The sequence below is a fragment of the Dendropsophus ebraccatus genome, chromosome 9 (genome assembly GCF_027789765.1).
Source record: "Dendropsophus ebraccatus isolate aDenEbr1 chromosome 9, aDenEbr1.pat, whole genome shotgun sequence".
Classification (NCBI taxonomy): domain Eukaryota; kingdom Metazoa; phylum Chordata; class Amphibia; order Anura; family Hylidae; genus Dendropsophus; species Dendropsophus ebraccatus.
In genome coordinates, this window is record NC_091462.1 from 51,807,200 (window position 1) to 51,832,678 (window position 25,479).

General features: G+C 40.3%; 1 protein-coding gene across 1 annotated transcript in view; it reads right to left on the reverse strand.

Moving 5' to 3' along the window:
- The window catches only part of PLCL1 (phospholipase C like 1 (inactive)), a 93,151-nt gene that overhangs the window by 35,162 nt on the left and 32,510 nt on the right, over positions 1-25,479 (reverse strand). The window contains exons 4-5 of the mRNA XM_069983274.1: positions 9,800-9,875; positions 7,673-7,782 (exon numbers count right to left, since the gene is read on the reverse strand). Coding sequence (XP_069839375.1) covers positions 7,673-7,782; positions 9,800-9,875 — 186 coding nt within the window. The remainder of the gene's footprint in view (positions 1-7,672; positions 7,783-9,799; positions 9,876-25,479) is intronic.

The window sequence follows — 25,479 nt, forward strand, 5'->3', positions numbered from 1 at the left end:
ATTAGAATGGGATAGCTTCCATCCATGAGTACTACAAGAACTGCAAGGAAAAAAAATAGGAGTAGCGAGATGTAAGAAGAATTCTATGTATAAAGGGGAAAGCTACATGCATGTGCATGCACCTTAATTGACCTTCCTTTTACAGTCCTAAACCACACATGAAGCATGATATGATAGTTGTAATAGCGTACTATTCCTTATTGTGCTTTATATTTTTATTAGATTCTCGTGCTTGAATGGGAAGTTTTAAAAAAATTAAGCCAATAAAAAGAAACAATATATGCTCCAGTTTCCCTCGAGGTATTGCATACACCCAGTATGTCATGTGACCAGGATTAGCAATAGACGACTTTCTGTTGGTGCCCCACCCAACAATGTCTATAAAATGCTATTGTACATTGAATAGAAAGCCTTATATTAAAGGGGTACTTCGGCAAAAAACTTTTTCTTTTAAACCAACTGGTTTCAGAAAGTTTACAGATTTGTAATTTACTTCTATTTAAAAATGTCCAGCCTTCCTATACCTATCAGCTGCTGTATGTCCTTCAGGAAGTGTTGTTATCTTTTCAGTCCGACACAGTGCTCTTTGCTGCCACGAGCAGCAAATCCTCATAGAAAACCTCTCCTGTGGTCCTCCTCTTCTTGGATACCCACTCTATTCCTCCAACAATCAGACCATTAGCTTGTCTACTATTTATACATGCAAAAACAGAGTTAGCCAGATATTGGAAAACTTGTACACACCCTCTGGAAAATAAATATATAACAGCAGTAAACTCATCTTATCATTTTGAAAAGGTTTTAGCATATGGCGCATGCTCAGCACAACCTTTTTGAAGCAAATGGGGTTTATACATGGAATTATCATTCTTTATACACACACAATGAGCAGTCAAGATATGGGCTTTGAGGAAATTTATATTAAATTATAATATATTATTTTTCTCTCTTTAGGCTATGTTCACACGACGTATATTTTTGTAAAACCACGACCGTTGTACAACATCCGCGATTTATACAAAAATATATACGTGCCATTGCTGCCTATGGAATCCCAGCCAGAGCGTATACACATAGGAGACATGTATTAAAAGGCGAAAATGCCTTTTTTCGGCGCAGATTGGCCCATTCGGCAGAAAAATATTAGCAAAAGGTCTTTTTGAGAATATTTTATTCGCATTGGGCCGATCTGCGCCACCTTCTCCAGTGGGGTGGAGAGGGGTGTGTGGCAGAGGGGGTGCACACAGAAAACCTCTTCTGCTATGGCCAGTTTCTGTCTTGGACAGAGATGTCAGCAGAGAGCTCTGTGTCAGACTAAAAAGAAAACACCACTTCCTGCAGTACGTACAGCAGCAGATAAGTATGGGAAGACTTGAGATTTTTAAATAGAAATAAATTACAAATCTGTATGAATTTCTGAAATCAGCTGATTTGAAAGAAAAATATTTTCGCTGGAGTACCTCTTTAATGCCATACTGTGGTCAAATAATGATGCAGTGTGCCAATATAATAATGTCAATCAGACATACTTTATTGAAGTACAACAGTTTCAGACCTAAAAGTTATCCCTTCCCCCATGTCTAGGATAGATTTGCGGAGCAATCTGTCATTACAATTTTTACATCCATTGGGATTATTACTGATGCAAGATAAGAGATACAATATAGTGTCAACCATGTCTTGTCACACCTACTTAATTTCCCACCTACATCATTTTTACTGTATTTATCATAAATGCCCCCGAATGTACTTACTTATCTGTACTTATTTCTTAAACAAACATACATTGTAACTGTACTCCAGGCGATCAACAATCCCACAGGCTGGCGGGTCTTTATTTTTTTAATTTCCTAAAATCGGATTTATCCAGCTGAATTTAATATTAAAGACGCATCAGGTAAAGAGATTGAAGTGTGCTATTTTACAAAGAGGCTTAGGTACTGATTGGATTACGGATCTGAGACATGGTCGAGAAAGAATTGTAATTAGTGACGGTAACTCACAAAGCCAAGGGGATTCATTACGATTCAGGAAACATGTCTAATTTGTGTACTATAGTGACCCCCATGTTCTATCTATTTATCTATCTATTAAGCTTATATCTATCAGTCAATCTATCTATCTTTCTATCTACTGTACATAAACATGTAAGAATATTGATAAACAGCATTTGCCATCAGTATCTATTTTATTACAAAAACTATTCTTCAGCTATAAGATAAGGAAATAGAGACATTTGTCCCATCTTTCGTGTTGTTGGGCCCTACCAAGTATTTTATGGAACCTAATGGTTACTTGTATTGTCCTTGTTCTAAATAATATAAAAATATGAAACTTTTACTATCACTGATTGGCCTCATGTACTGTATATGATAAGGCTGTGAGCACAGAACATACACAGAGTCCCATATTCTGTGCCATATTCCGGAGATCTGTAACATGTCAACATGGTACCATTTGCGACCTACAATTTAGGGCTATAGTGATGTAATACTGCCACGTACATTCGCTGTTTGTAGTAACACGGAACACTAATATGTTATCCAGAAGCTTGTTTCTGTGATAAGTGATAAGAATGCAAGAGGTTAAGTGGGAGAACAGGTCAATTCCATAAAAAAGATCAAGGACAAGTTCCCAGATATACAAGGTTTGGTAGCGTAAAAAGGAGCCCAAAGGCACAATAGGTGTCCAATATAACCATGGTAGCGTCAAATAACAGTAAAAATATAACAAATACATCGACACGTAAGGTACAATAGCACTTTTCAATTTCTGTTAAGATCATGAAAAAGAAAAGAGAAGAGATTACACTGATGAACTAGATCTGCATTTCCAGGGAAATACATAGTGCTTGAAAAGAGCGCCCCTTTACCAGTAACTTCCTTTTAACTTTAATCCTGGGTGCCATCCCTTTAAGAGCGACTTGGGTCCCATCCCTTTAAGAGCAACTTGGCTCCCATCCCTTTAAGAGCGACATGGGTCCCTTTAGGAGCGACCTGGGTTGCTTTAAGAGCGACGTGGGTCCCTTCGCTCTTAAAGGGACCCAGGTCGCTCTTAAAGAGACCCATTTCGCTCTTAAAGGGACCCATTTCGCTCTTAAAGGGACCCAGGTCGCTCTTAATTGGACCCATTTGGCTCTTCAAGGGACCCAGATCACTCTAATAGAGACCCAGGTCGCTCTTAAAGGGATCCAGATCGCTCTTAAAGGGACCAATTTCATTCTTAAAGGGACCCATTTCGCTCTTAAAGGGCCCCTTGTTGCACTTAAAGGGCCCCTTGTTGCACTTAAAGGGACCCAGGTCGCATTTAAAGGGGCCCATTTTGCTCTTAAAGGTACAAATTTCGCTCTTAAAGAGCCCCAGGTCGCTCTTAGAGGGACCCAGGTCGCTCTTAAAGGGACATAATTCACTCTTAGAGGGCCCCAGGTCGCTCTTAAAGGGACCCATTTCGCTCTTAAAGGGACCCAGGTTGATCTTAAAGGGACCTATTTTGCTCTTAAAGGGACCCAGGTCGCTCTTAAAGGGACCCAGGTCGCTCTTAAAGGGACCAATTTCACTCTTAAAGGGACCCAGGTCGCTCTTAAAGGGACCCATTTTGCTCTTAAAGGGACCCATTTTGCTCTTAAAGGGACATATTTCGCTCTTTAAGGGACATATTTTGTTCTTAAAGGGACCCAGGTCACTCTTAAAGGGACCCATTTTGCTCTTAAAGGGACATATTTTGCTCTTAAAGGGACCCAGGTCGCTCTTAAAGGGGCCCATTTCGCTCTTAAAGGGACCCATTTCGCTCTTAAAGGGACCCAGGTCGCTCTTAAAGGGAAGCAGGTCGCTCTTAAAGGGACCCAGGTCGCTCTTAAAGGGACCCAGGTCGCTCTTAAAAGGACGTATTTCGCTCTTAAAGGGACATATTTTGCTCTTAAAAGGACCCAGGTCGCTCTTAAAGGGACCAATTTCACTCTTAAAGGGACCCAGGTCGCTCTTAAAGGGACCCATTTTGCTCTTAAAGGGACCCATTTTGCTCTTAAAGGGACATATTTCGCTCTTTAAGGGACATATTTTGTTCTTAAAGGGACCCAGGTCACTCTTAAAGGGACCCATTTTGCTCTTAAAGGGACATATTTCGCTCTTAAAGGGACCCAGGTCGCTCTTAAAGGGGCCCATTTCGCTCTTAAAGGGACCCATTTCGCTCTTAAAGGGACACAGGTCGCTCTTAAAGGGACCCAGGTCGCTCTTAAAGGGACCCAGGTGGCTCTTAAAGGGACCCAGGTCGCTCTTAAAGGGAAGCAGGTCGCTCTTAAAGGGACCCAGGTCGCTCTTAAAGGGACCCATTTCGCTCTTAAAAGGACGTATTTCGCTCTTAAAGGGACATATTTTGCTCTTAAAAGGACCCAGGTCGCTCTTAAAGGGACCAATTTCACTCTTAAAGGGACCACTTTCACGCTTAAAGGGACCAATTTCACGCTTAAAGGGACATATTTTGCTCTTAAAGGGACCCAGGATGCTCTTAAAGGGACCCAGTTCGCTCTTAAAGGGACCCAGGTCACTATTAAAAGGACATGGGTCTCTTTAAGAGCGACATGGGTCCCATACCTTTTGGAGTGACTTGGGTCCCCTTAAGAGCAACATGCGTCCCGTCCGTTTAAGAGCAACTTGGTTCCTGTCACTTTAAGAGCGACTTGGATCCCTTTAAGAGCTACATGGGACCCTTTAAGAGTGACTTGGGTCCCGTCCTTTTAAGAGCGACTTGGGTCCCTTTAAGAACGACTTGGGTCCCTTTAAGAGCGACATGGCTCCCGTCCCTTTAAGAGCGACTTGGGTCCCTCTAGAGCGACTTGCGTTCCTTTAAGGGCGACCTGGGTCCCTTTAAGAGTGATCTGGGTACTTATAATGGTAAAGATCATTGCTCGGTTACCATGACAATCTTACTCATGTCAGTGAGACAAAATCATTAAGGACCTTCCATATATTACATCTTCTATTGGCCAATAGTGGACATGTGACTGTGGATGGTGTGATACATTGCCTGACAAAACCTTAGAGTTCCTATTGGCTGCTATATCTCAGCTATTTGCATATGTGCTGTGATTGGCTGTTAGCGGTTAGAGTGTGGCCATTATTTGCAATGGGCCATTATTTTCTATGGGAAATTTGGGGTCGTTTAACGTAAATTTCTTAAAAACGACAAATCCGATCGAAACGAAAAATAGCACACCTCACACCGCCGAGGGCTTTGAAACGCAGTTTGAATGGAGTGTGTGCGCAAAGTGGTTCGGGCTGTATTACGCGCAGAAAAATGGCTGGAAGAAGAAGAAACGGAAGAAGAAGAAGAATACGGATTACAATATAGTGCTTTTCAAGCACTATAATTAAAAACGGAAAAGCTATGAGGAAAATGATGTGAATAACTAGAATGCGATTATCATTTTGAGCCATACAGAATACTTCACTCCAATCCAGAGGCCTTCTCAAAAAGTTTTTTTTGTCAATTTAGCCTAAAAATTCATGTTGTATAACTTAGAATACAAGTCTGTCACGCATCAATAATTGCACTATATAAATGTCACGAATACAAGGCTGTATTGATTTCCCAGGTACCTATTACATGTTGTCCTACTGAGCTGCTGGTGTACAATATAAACTGTAAAGAGCAAAAAAAAAAAAAACTGGATTACATCCTTCAATGTAATAGGACGGAAAATAAGATTAACAGTCTTCTGTTTAAAAGCTGTAAACTTCTTTTATCTCCCGAGTTTAGGCTGGTTCCTAAGATTCTAGTATGGGCCGGTTCATAAAATTAACCTATGTTTTGTTTCTTTTTAAACATTTTCAAATAATCTACAAATAATTTATAAAACTACTATAAACCACTTAGGAAATACCATGCTTCTGAATCCCTACTTTACAGTGCTAATAAAGCCTGTTGTTTTGTCTAGCAGCAGTCCTGGTACTTGAGCATGTATGGTGCTGATTTCCCTACTACAGAAATAAGAGACATGTTCTCATACAGATTATGAACCTAAATAAGAGAAACATAGAAGGCTGTTGAACCAAAAGATCATATGGTCCATCTAGTCCTCCATTATATTATATCCTTAGGATAAATATATTATTGTTAATTAATTATTAATTATTATATTGTTTGAGCAGTAGTTTGCTTTCAAATCATATGGTTTTTTTTTAAATGAATACCTATTTGTTCCACAGGAGGCTGCCATCTGTGGTTTGGGAAGGAAATATAATGTAGCTGCCTGGTAGAAGCCCTTTTTCCCCCTAAAGTGTTACTGTGTTACATTTGAATATTTAGCTCCGTAGACTGTAGTGAAGCGAAAGAGTCAGACTTGATTGACAAGTGGGAGATGCACAGTGCTGCGCAGGTTGTATCACAGGATCGCAGTGCAAACCCACTGCGATCAGTAACTTTTGAGATGTTTTATCATTTCAAAAGTTACTATAAATGACAGTAAAGGCTTTAAGAACGTTGCACACAGGAGCTAATTGCTGGCACCAACAGCCAAAAGCTCCCAGGGCTCCCCTGTTGCAGCTTCTGCAATCCCTGTAGGCTCCACCACATTGAAGCTGCTCTGGACACAAGGGGGCTCATCAGCCACTGGTAGAAGCTCCTGAAGCCACCAGTTAAAAGAAGCTAGCAGTCATGCTCCTGCAGCAGCCAGTAAAAAGAACCAACGGCCAATGGCTAGAACTCCTGTAGACACCAGTTGGAAGAGCCAGCAACTTGAAGAAATCTTCTGCAACCACCACTGAAAATAGGCAGCAGCTGCTGCTGACATACTCTGGCACAGTAGTCACAGCCCAGGCAGGATTTCTCCTATTCATCACTTGTCTGAACACTGCACACATGCCTTAACAGTCCAGCACATGTGCAGTGTTCAGACAAGTGATGATTAGGAGAAATCCTGCCTGGGGCATTCCTAATGGTGAAGAGGGTGGGGAGGAGGGACAGAGAGGTGGTACAATCCCAGGGCATGGGTAATCTAGGACACACCAATTTGACGCAAGGCTGCGAGTTTAAAAGTTGTTTTTTAGGGCAATGACTGAATTACCTGCCGAACGGACCCAAGGACAGATCTTGGATTAAAAACTTTCACATAGTACAAGCGGTTTTTTTTTTGGGGGGGGGGGGCAGATTAAAATAATTATTTAGACAAAGACCCCCGTGAATCTACAGACATGGTATTTTAATGGAAAAAATGTCATAAAAATCAAAAAAGCCAAAAAAAAGCTTTTTTGCCAAATCAAAAAAGTCATAAATATTACACTTGGTAAAACTGCTGTTCTTTAGACTTTCTGCCATAGCTGCTCTTGGTTGTTTGCTGTTTCCTGTGACATGTTGTCCTTACAGGAACTGCCCATTCAACCAATCACAGGCTGAGGTGGATCACGGGTGGAGTAGCGAGCTCCTGTGGGGACCGCACATCACAGGAACCAGCAGGAAGCAGCTGAGGGCAGCGGGGACCTAGAGCTGTCCAAACAGCAACTTAGGGGGAATGAGTGAGTATGTTTTTTTTTTTTTTAGTTTTTTACAGTACACTGCGCCATATATAAAAAGATATGTTCCACTATTACCTTTTACAGAATTTAAACTGCGGACCAGATTTTCACCAGAAAAAGCTGAATGTGTCACTTAGCTGATAAATTCAGCCTCCAGTACTTACCTTTAACACTGTGATGTTCCAGGCAAAGCTTTCTATTGCTTTACTGAGTTTTCTGCCTTTCAGTCCTTCTTTTGTTCCCAAGCTATGCAGTTCTTCATGAAATTCCATCCCTGCACAAAGCAAAGACAAGAAAGGGAAGTCTACAGGGGAGAACTATGTGCTATTTGTGGAGCTAAACAAAAGAATCATGTTGTCTATAAACTTCTCCTTCCAGGAGGTGATAGCTATATCTCATATATATATATTATATATATATATATATATATATATATATATATATATATATATATATATATATATATATATAATTTTGTTGAAACAGCATATAAGCCATCAATAGCTCATTGGTGCAATACCAACACTCAGGACCCAAGCAGATCAACTGTCTGAATGAGACCAGCACCCCGCCGACCACTACACAACTCTTAACCCTAAAAATGCTGATTAGCTGTTCATCTTCATATACAATAAATTATTTAAATAAGGTTCAATTTTAAATCCCTTAGAGGGTAGTAGAGTCTTAGTGTTCCATTTAAATACATTGTGTGTCCTTCTGTGACATCATTATTCCCATCCTACAGTGATAATGCTATTGTCAAACCAGAGGGACTGTTCCTATGCTTTACAGCAAAGCAGGCTGATACACTATGGGACAAGGCCTCTTTCCTGATGATGTTTACATGAAGGCATTTACCCAATTAGTAAACGTCACTTATACTGTAACACAGTCTGTCCTCTCCTTTTACAACTATTTTCAGGAATTTGAACAGTACTAGTAATCTGGAAACTCCTGCATTCCAAATATTAATTTCCTTTAAGGAAACTGGTTACCAATCAAGGCATGCTCGAAAATACAGTACACGTGGATCATCTGGAACATATAAATGATCACTGTTTAGTATTTGATAGTAACGTCATAAATTTATTTCACCATTCCTATAAAAAATGTGATAAATTGGGAAAACATACTGTTTTACTTTTACGTTAAAGAATAATTTATCTCCATCAATCTCCTCTCCTTAAAAGGAGAATTTCTGAGAAATTTAGGAATCCTAGGTGGGCAGGGAGTAGGGGGAACATAATAAAGATGCTCCCTAGCTCCTTGTTCCTCGCTCGCTGCTGGCACTATTACACGCACCAACAGTGAGCAGGTAAGTGCAGAAGGGGGGGGGGGATGTGGGGAAGGGGCTGCTCAAAGGAGATAGCAGCGGTCTGCTGCTGCCACTCCTATCACACTGAGCGATGGCAGCAGATCGTTGCTATTCTTGTCTTTCGTTGTTCAACATGTTAAAAGATGTTAAAAGACAACGATCAGACGACATCATGCATGTCGGCTGATCGTTGCCTTTTATAACACAAAGCGGTCATAATGGCTAATAATCAACCAAATATAGCTGATAATAGTTTCATGTTACAGGGCCTTAAAGTGACTCTGTACCCACAATCTGCCTCCCCCAAACCACTTGTACCTTCGGATAGCTGCTTTTAATCCAAGATCTGTCCTGGGGTCCGTTCGGCAGGTGATGCAGTTATTATCCTAAAAAACAACTTTTAAACTTGCAGCCCGTGCCAGGAGTATCTGTGCCCTAACTTTGCACCACCCCTCCATCCCTCTTCCCCACACTCTTCATCATTGGGAATGCTCCAGGCAGATTGTCTCCTATTCCCCACCTGTGTCAGCCCGGCATATGGGCTGGATCATTAAGGACCTGTGCAGTGTTCAGCATGGAGAAAATGTTCCAGTGGCATTCCTAATGATGAAGAGGGTGGGGAGGAGGGACGGAGGGGTGGTGCAAAGTTAGGGCACAGATACTCCCGTTGGGCACGTGGCTTCAAGTTTAAAAGTTGTTTTTAGGACAATAACTGCATCACCTGCCGAATGGACCCCAGGACAGATCTTGGATTAAAAGCAGCTATCTGAAGGTACAAGTGGTTTGGGGGGGGGGGGGGGGGGTCAGATTGTGGGTACAGAGTCGCTTTAAGTTATTGTATGTTGGATCCGTAAATCACTACTGTTTCTTTTATGCTTTATGCGGTTGACCTTGTACTCTTCTACTTATCTCTTAATCGGAAAAAAAATTATTGAAGCATACCTCTGGATGGAAAATAAAATAAATGCGGTCTCACCTGTTTTCTGGCACTGCAATATCTTCTCATGGATTACATCTGCTGCCTCAATCAGAGCCCGACTCTCTTGTATCATCTATGCAAGAAAACAAATCCACATGTAAATTATTACGGCCATTATTCCCCCAGATAAGCAGCAGGGTGACTGAACTATTTTGAACAATTTGAATAGAAAAGCCAGATTTATTACAATTTACTTATTTCATATTACAATCCAATCACTTTATATTACAATCCAATCATTCCATATTATATTGTAATTCTCCCATTTTTTTAATGAAGCTTACACACTGATTAAATAGGCAATAGATGCAACAAAGCGGATCAGCACTTAGCTTTTCCATCTAAAAGAAGTAGATTGTAGAAGTTGTAGAGGTTTGGACCTAACAAGCCATCCTTCTACATATGGACTTTTTTTTTCTCCAAACTTTTTTTTATTTGAAAAAAATAAATAAAACATCACCTGATAACATCATTGGTCCAGCAGTATGAAAGGGGGACTCAGAGGTCCAAGTATTACTGATACAATTCTTCTAAACCAACATGTGAAAACAGTTTTTAACATTTTCTGCAGGTATGATCTTTTATTATAAAGGTCACAAAGACTCAGGGAGATTTATCAAAGGGTGTAAAATTTAGACTGGTGCAAACTGGCCACAGCAACCAATCACAGCTCCTCTTTCCTTTCACCAGAGCTGAAAGCTGAGCTGTGATTGGTTGCTGTGGCCAGTTTGCACCAGTCTAAATTTTACACCCTTTGATAAATCTCGCCCTATGTGTAATAATATAATCATGTACAAAGTGACATATATGTAGAGAAGAGAAAATAACGAAAAAGAAAAGAAAAATAACCAGTAACAAGGAAGCGGTAACAGCAGTAGAACCTTGATGTTTCATTAGTAGTCTGACATACAAATAAAGTCGGATAAAGTGGATAAAGTGTATAATGAGAAATACTATCAGACTATCGAAACCTAGCCTAAAATTTCTTCAAGGTGATGGTGACGTAAATAAATATTTTTTATAAAAGTTATTCCATGGTTTCCATAGGGTAAGAAACTTTTTATAAGTTCCCATCTCCCAGCTGCACAATTCTTTAAGACGTGCTATTTCCTGAACTTTGTTAATCCACTTGCCTAAAGTAGGCGGGGACTACTCCCTCCAGTGTAATGGAATAAGCAATTTAGCTGCTGACACCAGCAGGGTTGGTAGGTTACTCTTGGATGGTGAGAATAAGGTAGATGGGACCCATAGGAGAATAAGCAAAAGGGTCCAAAGGAACAGTGCAGCCACAAATAGACTGGATATGGCAGACAATTTCCAACCAATAGTTTTGGAGTATCGGGCATGTAAGCCAGGACTTTGTTATGGACTTTGTTCCCTGCAGTCTTTTTGCAATGTAAAGGCTGGGTTCACACTACGTATATTTCAGTCGGTATATGTATATTTCAGTCAGTATATTTCAGTCAGTATTGCAACCAAAACCAGGAGTGGATTAAAAACACAGAAAGGATCTGTTCACACAATGTTGAAATTGAGTGAATGGCCGCTATTTAATGGCAAATATTTGCTGTTATTTTAGAACAACGGCTGTTATATTGAAATAATGGCAGTTATTTACTGTTCTATGGCGGCCATCCACTCAATTTCAACATTGTGTGAACAGATCCTTTCTGTGTTTTTGATCCACTCCTGGTTTTGGTTGCAATACTGACTGAAATATACTGACTGAAATATACGTAGTGTGAACGCAGCCTTAGAAAGTGGAGATAGCTCCACTTGAAAAAATAATTCTTACTGAAATTCTTTCTGATATGTCATACATATGTGTCAGAAGACTATCATCACCATAAAAAAGGGGGGGGGGGAGTTATCTCATAGTGGGGGGAAGTTGGCTCATACTGACAGGATTTAACATGGATATACTTACTGACTCCAATAATCACAATTCACTTCTATGGTATGGTTTAACAGGCATGCTATGTGATCTGTGCAGAGGCCAATGTACAGGGAGGGGGAGACTGAGCTTTCCTCCTGTGATCCTGTCTTATCTATACACTGGTGTCACCTTTCATTGTGTGATGATAAGAAGGAGACTGCTGAAAAGTCTTCTTTACAGAAGAGGAGGTTTTAGCTTATACTTACTTGCCAGGATACTGCAAATTATTAATTATTAAAGCGTAACTGTCATGTTTTTTTTTATTGCAGAAATCAGTAGTATAAGCGATTTTAAGAAACTCTGTAATAGGTTTTATCAGCCAAAAAAGCCTCCTTCTGTACTCAAGAAGCAATTTCCCAGCCTCCCCCCCTGACTTCTTATCTGTGCATTATCAGGCAAACACGTCTTCATTACAGAGAAGCCAGTGAAGACGGGCTCTGCTCTCTCCATTGTAAGCCTATAAAGGGGGGAGGGGCTGGGGGAGATGAGGGAGCAGGAAGAGGTGACATGAAGGTCAGCTGTTTCTAGACTCTCTGGGCACCTAAACCGCAGGATTCTGGGGTCAGAAAGGTCAGTGCTTATCTATGAACTTACTGAGAGAAGATTGCAGGGTGTTGTGCTTTGCAGGACTGCTCCGTGCTCAGTCACTCCTCTCAGCCCCTCCCCTCTCCATAGCCACATAATGGAGACAGAAATCCTGCTTCATTTGATGTGAGGGGGGAGGCTGGGAGATTGCTTTTTCAGTACAGAAGGAAACTCTTTTAGTACATAAAACCTATTACAGAGTTTCTTAAAATCGCTTGAACTGTTGATATTTAATGTTTTAAAAAAAATGAAATGACAGTTACGCTTTAATTCTTCCGATTCTTTTATACATAGATAGTAAAATAGAAAATTTTAATTAAAAGTCAGAAAAAAAACCTTGAAAATATGAAAAAAAAAAGAATAAGTTAATTTACACAATGAGTATTTTCTAATGACAGATTCCCTTTAAGTCTTGCATTAAACTATGCTTGTAACCAAGCTGTCTTTTTATTCTTTCCATCAATATTGTAAGAAGTGAAATGGCCGTGCTGTAACTTGAGTGGCTCCATTAAACATTCATCTGGTTCCAATGAAACAATAACCTGAATTCATGTCTTTCATTTTCTATCTAAGATTTATTATTATGATGCTACCACATATAAACTCAAATAGCTACTAACAAATAACCTTTCCTAAGCTATATAACCCCTAGCTGAATAAAACCCCTGGAGGAAGACTGTCTCTCCACAATCGTGCCAAAATGTCAGAAAGTCCTTACATAAGATTATATTCACGGATCTATCACATTATGGAAAGAACCCTTTCCTAAATTCCTAAAGTATCTCCTTTACTAGGATGTTCACATATCTCTGTTGAATGTGTCCACTTTGGCTCATTCCACGTTTTGTGGAAACTGCCAATAACACAAGCTACATCTGTATACAGTTGATCAAAAGTTTACATACATGGCAGAATTTTTGCTTTTTTGTCCTTAGGGTTAGGGTTGCCTTAGGGTTTATTCACTCCTACCTTTCACAGCAAAATCCGCTGCAATACTCTGTACTGTTATGGCTTATGGCTCTGTGCTGCAAGAATATAGCCACTGCCTATTCTCACAGCATAATCAAAATTCACTGTGAGAATGCAGAGCCACAGGCCATAACAGTACAGAGTATTGCAGCGGATTTCGCTGTGAATTCTGCCGCCATGGGCTCTGGATAAAAATATCTGTCAGTAATTGATTTACAGATCAGATCCCCCCATAACAATGTGACTGACCTGTAGGACCAAGTAATAATGCTCAAGTAATGTCATATAATAATGCCCCCCTAAGTCAATAATAATGGCCTCTTCTCCAATAAGAATACACCCTGTGGCCAGTAGTAATGCCACCCTGCAATGCCTTCTGTAACTGGATATGCCCCCTGCAGCCAGATACACCACATGCAGTTACTTCTGCCCCTTTCAGCTAGATCCCCTGCAGTTACTTCTGCCCCTGGAGCCAGATCCCCTGCAGCCAATTACATACCCTGCAGCCACATACACCCCTTTCGGGCTAGGTATGTCTCTTGCAGCCAGATACTTTCCCCATGCAGTCAGAAACCTCCTCATGTAGTCACATACCTCCCCCCATGTAGCCAGATACCTTCCCATGTAGCCAGATTCCACCTTATACCTCCCCCATGTAGTGAGATACCTCCCCCATGTAGTCAGATACCTTCCCCATGTAGTCGGATACCTCCCCTATGTAGTCAGATACCTTTTCATGTAGCCAGATTCCTCCTTATACCTCCCCCATGTAGTCAGATACCTCCCCCTTGTAGTCAGATACCTCCCCCATGTAGTCAGATACCTCCCCCATGTAGTCAGATACCTTCTCATGTAGTCAGATACCTCCCCCATGTAGTTCGACACTTCCCCCTATGTAGTCAGATACCTTATATGGGGGCACATTACTACTATTTACCTGGGGCACCCCCTACCAAATAACATTCTACAAAATACAAAAAAAAACATCATTCAGTGACTCACAGGTGAAATCCTCTTTGATCTGACGCATCACTTCCCCTTTTTCCCTCCATCTGGCCCGGACCACCATTATGATTTCTTGCAGCTACAATTAATCTCTTCAGAAACTGCCAGACAAACATCTCAGGCTCTGCACTTTTTCAGCAAATTCCTACCCCCTGTATGTAGGATCCCCTGCTGTGCCCCCATATACTAAGAATGTCCCTACTGTGCCCTCATATAGTAATAATTCCCCCTGCTGTGCCCTCCATATAGTAATAATGTCCCCGGCTGTACCCCCATATAGTAATAATGTTCCCGTTGTGCCCTCCATATAGTAATAATGCTTCCTGCTGTGCCCCCATATAGTAATAATGCCCCGGCTGTGCCCTCCACATAGTAATAATGCCCCCGCTGTGCCTCCTCCATATAGTAATAATACCTCCTGCTATCCCCATATAGTAATAATACCTCCTGCTGTGCCCTCCACATAGTAATAATGCCTCCGCTGTGCCTCCATAGTAATGTCCCCACAGTAATGTCTCATGTATTGTCCCCCACAGTAATGTCCCTGTAATGTAATGTCCCCATAGTAATGTCTCATGTAATGTCCCCCATAGTAATGTCTCATGTAATGTCCCCCACAGTAATGCCCCTGTAATGTAATGTCCCCATAGTTATGTCCCCACAGTAATGCCCCCATAGTAATGTCCCCACAGTAATGTCTCATGTAATGTCCCCACAGTAATGCCCCTGTAATGTAATGTCCCCATAGTTATGTCCCCACAGTAATGCCCCCATAGTAATGTCCCCACAGTAATGTCTCATGTAATGTAATGTCCCCACAGTAATGTCTCATGTAATGTCCTCCACAGTAATGTCCCCGTAATGTAATGTCCCCATAGTAATGTCCCCTGTAATGCCCCCAGAGTAGTGGCCCCATAGTAATGTCCCCTGTAATGTAATGCCCCATAGTAATGTCCCTGTAATGTTATGCCCCAATAGTATTGTACTTGAAATGTAATGCCCCCATAGTAATGTCCCCTGTAATGTAATGCCCCCATAGTAATGCGCCCTGTAATGTTATGCCCTCATAGTAATGTCACCCGTAATGTAATGCCCCCATAGTAATGTCCCCTGTAATGTAATGCCCCCATAGTAATGTCACCTGTAATGTAGTGCCCCAATGGTAATGCCCGCATAGTTATTTCACCTGTAATGTAGTGCCCCCATAGTAATGTCCCCTGTAATGAAACGCCCCCACAGTAATGTGCCTATAGTAATGCCCCCATAGTTATGTCCCCTGTAATGTAGTGCCTCCTAGTAATGCCCCCAAATAATGTTCCCTGTAATGCAGTGCCCCCATAGTAATGCCCCCTGTCATGTAGTTCCCCCATAGTAATGCCCCCTGTAATGTACCCACAGTAATGTCCCTTGTAATGTAGTGCCCCCATAGTTATGTCCCCATAGTAATGTCCCTTGTAATTTAATGCCCCCATAGTAATGCCCCCTGTAATGTCCCCATAGTAATGCCCTCTGTAATGTCCCCATAGTACTGCCCCCTGTAATGCCCCCATAGTAATGCCCCGTGCCTCATGCCTAGCCAAACAAAAAAAAAATTATAATCACCTGTCTTCTCCAGCTAGTCAGCCCTGCTTGGGGAAGTAAGGAGAGAGCTGCGGCGGGGACAGGTGCCGGGACATTGCTGAGTGATAGCAGTGTCCCGGCACCAAAAGCAAAAGTTTAAAAGTTTATTTGTTAACCCCCTCAACCTGTACCGCAGGTTGAGAAACACTGAGGTAGACCAACAGATATTTCGGCCACAACTGCCAAGAAAACTGTTTGGGATGCAAAGAAAAAAACACAAATAACATCAGCTGAAATACAGGACTAGCGATGTGGCTGTTTCATGATGCACAATAAGGAGGCAGTTAAAGAAAAATGGGCTGCATTGTCGAGTCACCAGAAGAAAGCCATTACTGCACAAATGCCGCAAAGTATCTCACCTACAATATGCCAAACAGCACAGAGACAAGTCTCAACACTTGTGGAACAAGGTAATTTGGAGTGATGAGACCAAAATCAGACTTTTTTGCCACAACCATAAAAGTTAACTTTGGAGAGATGTCAACAAGGCCTATGATGAAAGGAACACTATTCCTACTTTGAATCTTGGGGGTGGATGGCTGATGTTTTGGGGATGTGTGAGCTACAAAGGCACAGGAAACTTGGTCAAAAATGGAGGAAAGATGGATGCAGCATGTTATCAGCAAATACTGGGGGGAATTTGCACTCATCAGCCCGGAGGCTGCGCATGGGATGTAATTGGACGTTCCAGCATGACAACATTCCAAAAGACAAGGCCAAGTGAAGGTTCTGGAGTGAAGGCTTTCTTCTGGTGACTCGACAATGCAGCCCATTTTTCTTTAGGTGCCTCCTTATTGTGCATCTTATAATAGCCACATTGCTAGTTTTCAGAGAGTCCTGTAATTCAGCTGATGTTATTTGTGGGTTTTTCTTTGCAACCCGAATAATTTTCCTTGTAGTTGTGGACGAAATGTTTGTTGGTCTACCTGACTATTATTGATTATTACTGACTGATTATTAATTTATTTTGTACTTGCTTTATTAGCATATAGAGCTTTGGAGATGGTGAAAGGCAGCCCTAGCATTATTTTCAGCTTTTAAATGGACTTTCATTACAGATGGTGAGGCCCAGGCACCCTCTTGGTCAGTCTGATGAGGCCCAGGCATTGCCTTGGTCTGTTTGGTGAGGCTCCAGAAGAAAAAGTTTGAGAAGCACTGGTTTAAACGCTGCTGGCTAGCATTATCAATTGCTTGGATATCAGAACAAAGTAAAGGTTCTGGAGCGGCCATCTCAGTCTCCTGACCTCTATATCATTGAGCCACACCGGGGAAAATTTAAGTGCACAGTTCATGCAAGACAGCCCAGGAATTTAAAGGAACTGGAGGCTTTATGCCAAGAAGAATGGGTAGCTTTACCATCTAAGAAAATAAAGAGCCTCATCCACAACTAAAAGACTTCAAGCTGACATTGATGTTAGAGGAAGCAATATACGGTGCTAAGAACTGGGGTATGTAAACTTTTGATCAGGGTAATTTGGATGTTTTTGGTTGTCATTATGATTTAAACAGAGAAAACACAGTAGTTTGACAATAAATGGCTTCACCCAACCACTAACCATGGGTGGAAAAAAGTTTCTTTTATCATTCATATTAATAAAAAAGGACAATAAAGCAAAAATTTTGCTGTACTTGAAAGCTTTTGAGCACAACTATACATATATATATATTAATATTTATGATAGCAAAACTCAGAAGTTATTCCAGAAGGAAGGAGGAGTATACATAATTTACATTCCTGTGCCTTTAAAATTTTCTTCTGAACCGAATACGGCTGATAATTGTTATGTTTAATAGGGCTATAAGGCTATGTTTACACTTGGTATAAACCCTCTTAAACTGCCGGCCCCCGGCCTGCATTCAGGATGTTCCTGCAGCCGATACCTCTGTATCGGCTGCAGGAACGTACTATTTTTTACAATTGACTTGCGGGCACTGTCTGGGTGGGCCTGCAAATCAATTAACCATTCACTTCAATGTAAAGTGCGGCCTTTGCCAAACGTTACATTGTGTGAAGTTATTATTTCTGGATGCTGTTTGATGGACAGAGCCCGGAAATAATAGGCATGTACATTATTTTGCAGGCACCTTGCGGGACACCGGTTAGGTATACCTGCAAACCAATTAGCCATTCACTATAATGTAAAGTGCAGCCACAGGCCAACTTTACATTGTGTGAACAGCTATTATTCCCGGACACTGTTCGGTGGACAGCATCTGGAAATAATAGGCGTGTACATTATCTTAATGCCCGTTCTAAAGAACAGGCATTAAAAAAAAAGATGTGTGAAAGCAGCGGGCGGCATTGCATTGACTTCAATGCAATGCTGCCCCTGCAGTAAAGAACGGACGTTGATTTCATTGCAATCAGCGTCTGCTCTTTAATGAAATAAAATGTAGTGTGAACATAGCCTAACAATCCTGTCTTTGTAAGAGACTTAATTTACTCATGTGACTTTATAGCCTATGGCATTTCTGTGCCTACTAATACACATGAAATGGGACACCAGGTAGTTTTAGTATATATAAACAAGAATGTGGTACCTAATCACTATGCAATGGAACAGAACTCAAATTTGTGCACAACAATATCTCTAGCCCTAGATAAAGGTAGACAAAATTGTTGGCTCTCAAAGTATCTCTAAAGTATTTAATACTATATGACTGGGCAATAAAATTGTACACAAACTTTAAAACTTGAGGCTGCGTTCACACTACGTATATTTGAGGCTGTATATTTAAGGCTGTATAGCAACCAAAACCAGGAGTGGATTGAAAACACAGAAAGGATCTGTTCACACAATGTTGTAATTGAGTGGATGGCCGTCATTTAATGGCAAATATTTGCTGTTATTTTAGAACAACGGCTGTTATATTGAAATAATGGCAGTTATTTACTGTTATATGGCGGCCATCCACTCAATTTCAACATTGTGTGAACAGATCCTTTCTGTGTTTTTAATCCACTCCTTGTTTTGGTTGCAATACTGACTGAAATATACGTAGTGTGAACGCAGCCATAAAACTGCATACATACACACATACCATTATTTGACACAAATTTTTGTATATATAAAAAGACATTTACAGACCTCCCTAAATGGGTCACATTCATGTCACACAGCTAAACATTTACAGCTAACAGAGGTCATGTACAATGGATTTACTCTAGCAGTAGGCAAGATCAGGAGATATGGAATTCCCTCCACATAGAAACTCGGGCACGTCTACATCAACTTAACACCCCACCCATACTTTTAACGTTAGGAAACACATGAAATCAAATCAACATAAATGGACGTTGTAGCTGATATTAGAGATAATGTTCAAATATTTAGATTAAAGGACTAAATTAAAATAGAACAGACTTCCATGGAAAATTCCAGGAGGCATCATTGGTAAGAAGGCTTGTTCTTTGAAAAATCAAATAGTTCTCCGTTACAAGGGAGATTTCCCGCAGGCTTTGGTATAAACATTTCACTTTGTTATAGCAAAGATCTAAAGGTAGTGGAGCCTCTGAAACCAGCTCCCGCAGAGATTTCACTCACGTCTATAGTGGCAGGACACAATAGTGATTAGGATGGGTAGAAATTAGTAGTGAAATTAAAATGAAAGCCAATGTGAAAAGGAAACAATGTGGGTTTTCATTGATCACACACATTGCTGTTATGGATCTCTGGTACGTGTGCTGACAGTAGATCAATAGATGATGTATATGAGGAAAAAAATTAAAGGGTATTTTCATTTCAACAAGTTATCACCTATCCACAGAAAAGGGGATAATTTGCAGAGTAGTAGTCCCTGAGCTGGGACACAAATTTATCAAACATTTATACCATAACCTGTAGACATGCCATAAATGTCAAAATGGCATACCCCTTAAGGCTATGTTCACACTACGTAAGTTTCCGGCCATAGCGCGTTCCGTGAATAAGCGGTCGGAGACTTACGTAGTTTGCGTACAATGGAAAGTATACGATGTATGGCTGCACCGTTCACATTACATACGAACTTACGCCCAGATCGCACGCGGCGCCGTAAAAAATTAACCAGACCATTGTTTGAGGACGAAAATGCCGTAACTTACGCCCGTAGCGTAACATGCGGTCCCATACGTAGTGGTGATTTCTTCATTTTGCAAGATTTTTGTGCCGATTCAAAAGGTTCTGTGGGGTGTCCGGGGCTAGGCGAAGATTTCCAAGTAAAAGAGAAGCACTACTTTGAAAGGCTTCTTACAGGCCTCTTTCCTCTCCTGATTTGATCTTTCATAAATCAGCTTGGAAGTAAGGAGAGAAGAGAAAGTCTGATAAAAAGCCCATCACAGAATTGGTTATCTGATGGACTTTACTGGTAAAACACGCTGTAAACATTTTTTTTTTTTTAAATAAAGAATTCTAGTAAAAAAAATTGTACCATAATAAATAATATAAATAAAGAAATAATAAAATTATTAAATAATGAAATTCATAACTGAAACACAAAATAAGGAGCTAATCATTATTATAAGTTCTATATGCATGTATAATTAGTTAGCCCTATTCAATATCCTTAAAACACTATTCTTTACGTTTATATACCCTCTGTCAACTTTGCTGGCTTCAATATGGCACATGGTTTATATACCAGTATTAGTAGTTAAGTTTTCTAGTAAATAGTGCCAAAAACATTATCGCTTAACGGTACAAATAAAATTAATATTATACTAAAGACTTTTTTTTTTTAAAAAAAAACATGTGTTCCATTTTAAACCTCCTACAACAGCACAGAATTCTGCTTCTCTCCGTGAATCTCTTGATAAAATTGCCTACTCCTACAATAGAAACAGATGTTGAAGATAGGAGCCTGGAATTATCCCATTAGAAGGAAGAAGACATTACTCTGCATCAGTAATGCTATTTTGCTGCGTATATAACTGATTCTCGAAGCAAATGTATTCTGTTAAAATATGGAAATGTGTCATTTAGGCCAATATTTTAATAGAAATTAGAATTCTCTTGGCCATCATCTGTAATATATTCAATCTCAGTAGGAGGGCATACCAAATGTAGGACATAGAACGCGGCTTAATTATTAGATAGATGTATATTTAAAAGGTTGAAAACTCTAATTAATATTAACTCATTCAGAAATATTCATTGGCACCAGAGTTTCTCTTTTAAAATTCAGCATCAGTTTAAAGCGTAACTTTTTTTATTGCAGAAATCAGTAGTATAAGCGATTTTAAGAAACTCTGTAATAGGTTTTATCAGCCAAAAAGCCTCTTTCTGTACTCAAGAAGCAATCTCCCAGCCTCCCCCTCTGACTTCTTATCTGTGCATTATCAGGCAAACACGTCTTCATACCAGAGAAGCCAGTGAAGACGGGCTCTGCTCTCTCCATTCTATCCTTATGGAGGGGGGAGGGGCCGAGGGAGATGAGGGAGCAGGAAGAGGTGACATGAAGGTCAGCTGTTTGTAGACTCTCTGGGCACCTAAAACGCAGGATTCTGGGGTCAGAAAGGTCAGTGCTTATCTAGGAACTTACTGAGAGAAGATTGCAGGGTGTTGTGCTGTGCAGGACTGCTCCGTGCTCAGTCACTCCTAACAGCCCCTCCCCTCTCCATAGCCACATAATGGAGACAGAAATCTTGCTTCAATTGATGTGAGGGGGGAGGCTGGGAGATTGCTTTTTCAGTACAGAAGGAAACTCTTTTGGTTTATAAAACCTAATACAGAGTTTCTTAAAATCGCTTGTACTATTGATATTTAATGTTTTAAAAAAAATGGCCCTGAAATGACAGTTACGCTTTAAGTTCTACATTTACAGATATGACACTCTATTCTCATTATTGGGGATCAAACTGCCAAGACCCCCACTGAGCCCCCCCTGAGAATGGAGGTGCTAGGGTTCAATTAGAACTTTAGCCCTCTTCACAATCAGTCCCTTGAATAGTTGTGCCAGAGCACGACTATGCGGCAAGAAAAATTTAGGGTACTAACACACAAACCGTATACGCAGCAGATACGCAGCAGATTTGATGGTGCAGATTTGATGCTGTGTTTAGTTATTTAGATCTAATCTGCTGAGTATCTGCTGTGTTTCGCAGCAGAAAATACGCTGCATATACGGTGTGTGTGTTTGTACCCTAAGGTTGGTGCTCACTTGATCTCCACATCATGCCATGTAATAGGGGCTTTACTCTCTCTATGGGCACTGATGTGGTGATAGTGATGTGTGTAAGCGAATAAACTTTAAATAAATGGATACTAGTTACTTATTTTGCTAAGAAGCAGTGGATTATTGTATGGCATATGGATGTGCGGCCATGTTTTCTTTTCTCCATATATCCTAGTGATAGGCCATTACTTTCTAACATGCCGAAACCCTTTCAGCGACAGCTTGCACATACGGTAAATAAAGTTGGGCACTAGAGAAAGACACTTGAATCTATTAGGCTAATGAATCTATGGGCAGGCCTAACATAATTTGATCCTTATTGTGATCAGTAAATTTAGGCAAAACCTGAATTGGAACCAACATAGAGAAAAAGTCAGACAGAAACATTTGCACAGTTTGGACCCACTCCTGGTTGGACTGAAATACTGACCAAATTGAGGACCAAATGCAGACCAAAGCAAAAAGAGAACCCAGCCTTAATACCTACCTACATCCATTTTAGTAGAGAACTCCAAGATTCTTTTAGACTTTAAACTCTAAAATCCCTAGGGAACAGTTGAGGCAGAAACTACAATGCTATAGAGGGCACGGGACCAGTCACAGGCCATGGCAAATTCCTTTCAGATGAGACAAGTGAAGAAAGTCCAACAAGGCTTTTCCCCGATGTTGGTTTACATAACATAATTACTGTGCTTCAGTCAGACTGTAGACTTGTAGGACAGGAAGGAAGGAACTTTCCATGAGATCTATCCCTTTTATTCTACATTAACTTTAGAAATCAAAGAGGAACATATATAAACAGAACACGCAAATAAATAAGCAAAATGAATGGCTAAATGCCTAAAAATTACATATCTGCTGACAGTCTTATAATCCCCCGTTGGCAGTCTGCCCGTCACAACAGAAATGTTGTTTTTCATAAATTGAATAGTAAGGAGCTCTTAGCTAGGTACTCCTCATTTTTGTAAGGTGAAAGACACATTTAAAATATCATGCTAAATATTATATACACATATTGTATATATACGTATGTGTAAAGAGAACATGGCATTCAATGGGTGATTTGTATAACTTTTGGGGCGCAATACAATACTTTAATAAACATTTTCGCCTGAGTTATCCTTTAAGCTCTATTCATTTCAATAGAAAGGCGTTGCAAAACCCCACCCAAACTGGAGACAAGAGTGGTGCTGTTCTTGGTAGAAAGTAGCCATGTTTTTCTAACGTTGGATAACTTCTTGATGGTACAGCCTGTGGATCTACTCCAAAAGGAACAATATTCACTGTGTTACACCACAGTGCTGTACAGACCCTGTTTCTCATCCTCTATCTTTAATACATATGGAAGGGTTCTTTTAGGCCCTATTCACACGTCAGTGTCAGTTTTTCCTGTCAGTAAATCCTGACAAGCTTCAGGAAACCAACAGGATTTCCTGACAATGATCAGTTTTTATGTTCATAGATCTGGAGTTATTTCTCAGTACTATTTAGGGATAGATAGATAGATCTTTTTGATCACTTGTTATTTACATTTTTCTTTTATTACATCATTTGTTTTTGTTTCTTTTTTCAGGCTTTAGCCCTTTTTGCTAAATAAAATAGGACATTTAATTTTTTTTCTTCGGGGACTTTTATAGAGAATCATTTAATTGCTTATATATCTCAATGCAAGTGGGCTGTGAAATTGGTACTGTGGAAGGCTGTATTAATAGAGTTAACACAGTAACTGATCTGCAACCCACACCTGCATTACAAGGGTCCTAACCAAAGGTCTGACAGACCCTGCTGTAAACACTATTGATCGCTGCATTTAAGGGGTAAAATGAATTTAAGATAGCAACTGGCACCCACAATGTATAGAGCAGACTAAGCTCCTGAGCCTGCTACATACCTTCCCACCAAACTATCAATGTATATACACCTTGGGTAAAGAGGGTAATGCATGTAAGTAGCTAATATTGTTCATTTATCATGATTAGTAGGATGAATACAATATTTAATAATATTGCTAAGATATGAAATCCCTTGGTGATTGGTGGGCGTCTAAAGGATCTAATGCTGCAGTTCCATCACTGATTTTCCCTTCACAACAGTACTCCTGCCCACCAGCTGTGCAGGGAAATACAACATAGTTCCATTTATTTCAATGGAGCTTTGTCACAGTTCCCAGAACAATAGGTGTTCAGGAGTGGAGCTGTGTAACTACCTTTAATATTGTACTTATACTGAAGGTTCCGCTTTCATAAGCCAATGATAAAGCTACACAATTTATAGATTTGTCTACTGAAATTCATATATATTGTATATGTTTTTTATACAAGTTTCCATTTCTATTAAGTTTATTACTGTACAGATGGTGGTGGTGTGAGGAAGCAGAGGTAGTCTACTATACAACTAAATTCTTGCTTTATAGACTGTGCCTTACTTTTACATGTATGATTTCATAGTTGTGCACATGAGCCTAAACCTTCCAAGGCTTCTACTACCTAGTGTTGCATTTCACAATAAGGCTATGTCACACTTGGGGAACATATCAGGGGAAGGCGGCTGTCTCGTTATTATAGCCTGGTGCTTCTTTAAAGATGATCTAATAAAGGAAAGTTTTTATGTGGATGGAGTCCGGTGTTGCTGACCTATTTCCAATGCTAATAAACTATCAGCCTTGCAGGAGGGTTGTTTCAGGCTGCAGTACCCGGCAATCATTTCACCGTTACAGCGCGCTCCGGCTCTTTTACCTGCATTGCTTTCAATGCATACAGAGACGTTATAAATAGCAGTAAATGTCCACCCGCAATCTCACCAGTGTATACCAGCTAATATAATGTAAGTTTTACATTGTACTACGTGTGGCAAAATAATAAAAAAACTACTCATTCTCTACCAAATAGAAGGCAACATAGTCGAACAATGTTTAATGACCCACAGCGTGCTAAGAAAACCATTTAGTGCTTGTAGCACATTTGTGACATGGAAGCTTCTGAAAGGCAATACTGGCAAGGAGAGAGGCTTGTGTTATGTTACACAATACACATAGTCATAGGATTATTAGCTTACCCTGTGTGTTCTCTTTGTACTGAGAAGCACTATTGATACTACTACATAACATGACCATCAACTAAGGGCACTACCAGAAAATGTATAAAGATTACTGAAATTAAATGGGGCATTCTGATATAAAGTTAAAAAAATTGCTGCAATGTGGCATCCTATCTTACCCGCATAATAGACTGGAATAGACATTGCTAATCTAAGCTATGGGTCACTGGAATCTGGTGCTATTCTTTACCCGCTTACGTCAGCCTCCTGGATACCATCCTCCCATTGCATTAAACTATTACTCCCTCTCTTAAACTATATGGCACCTTCCTTTCCAAGGGCCATCTAGCCTCTACCCCTCTCCATTTTTTCC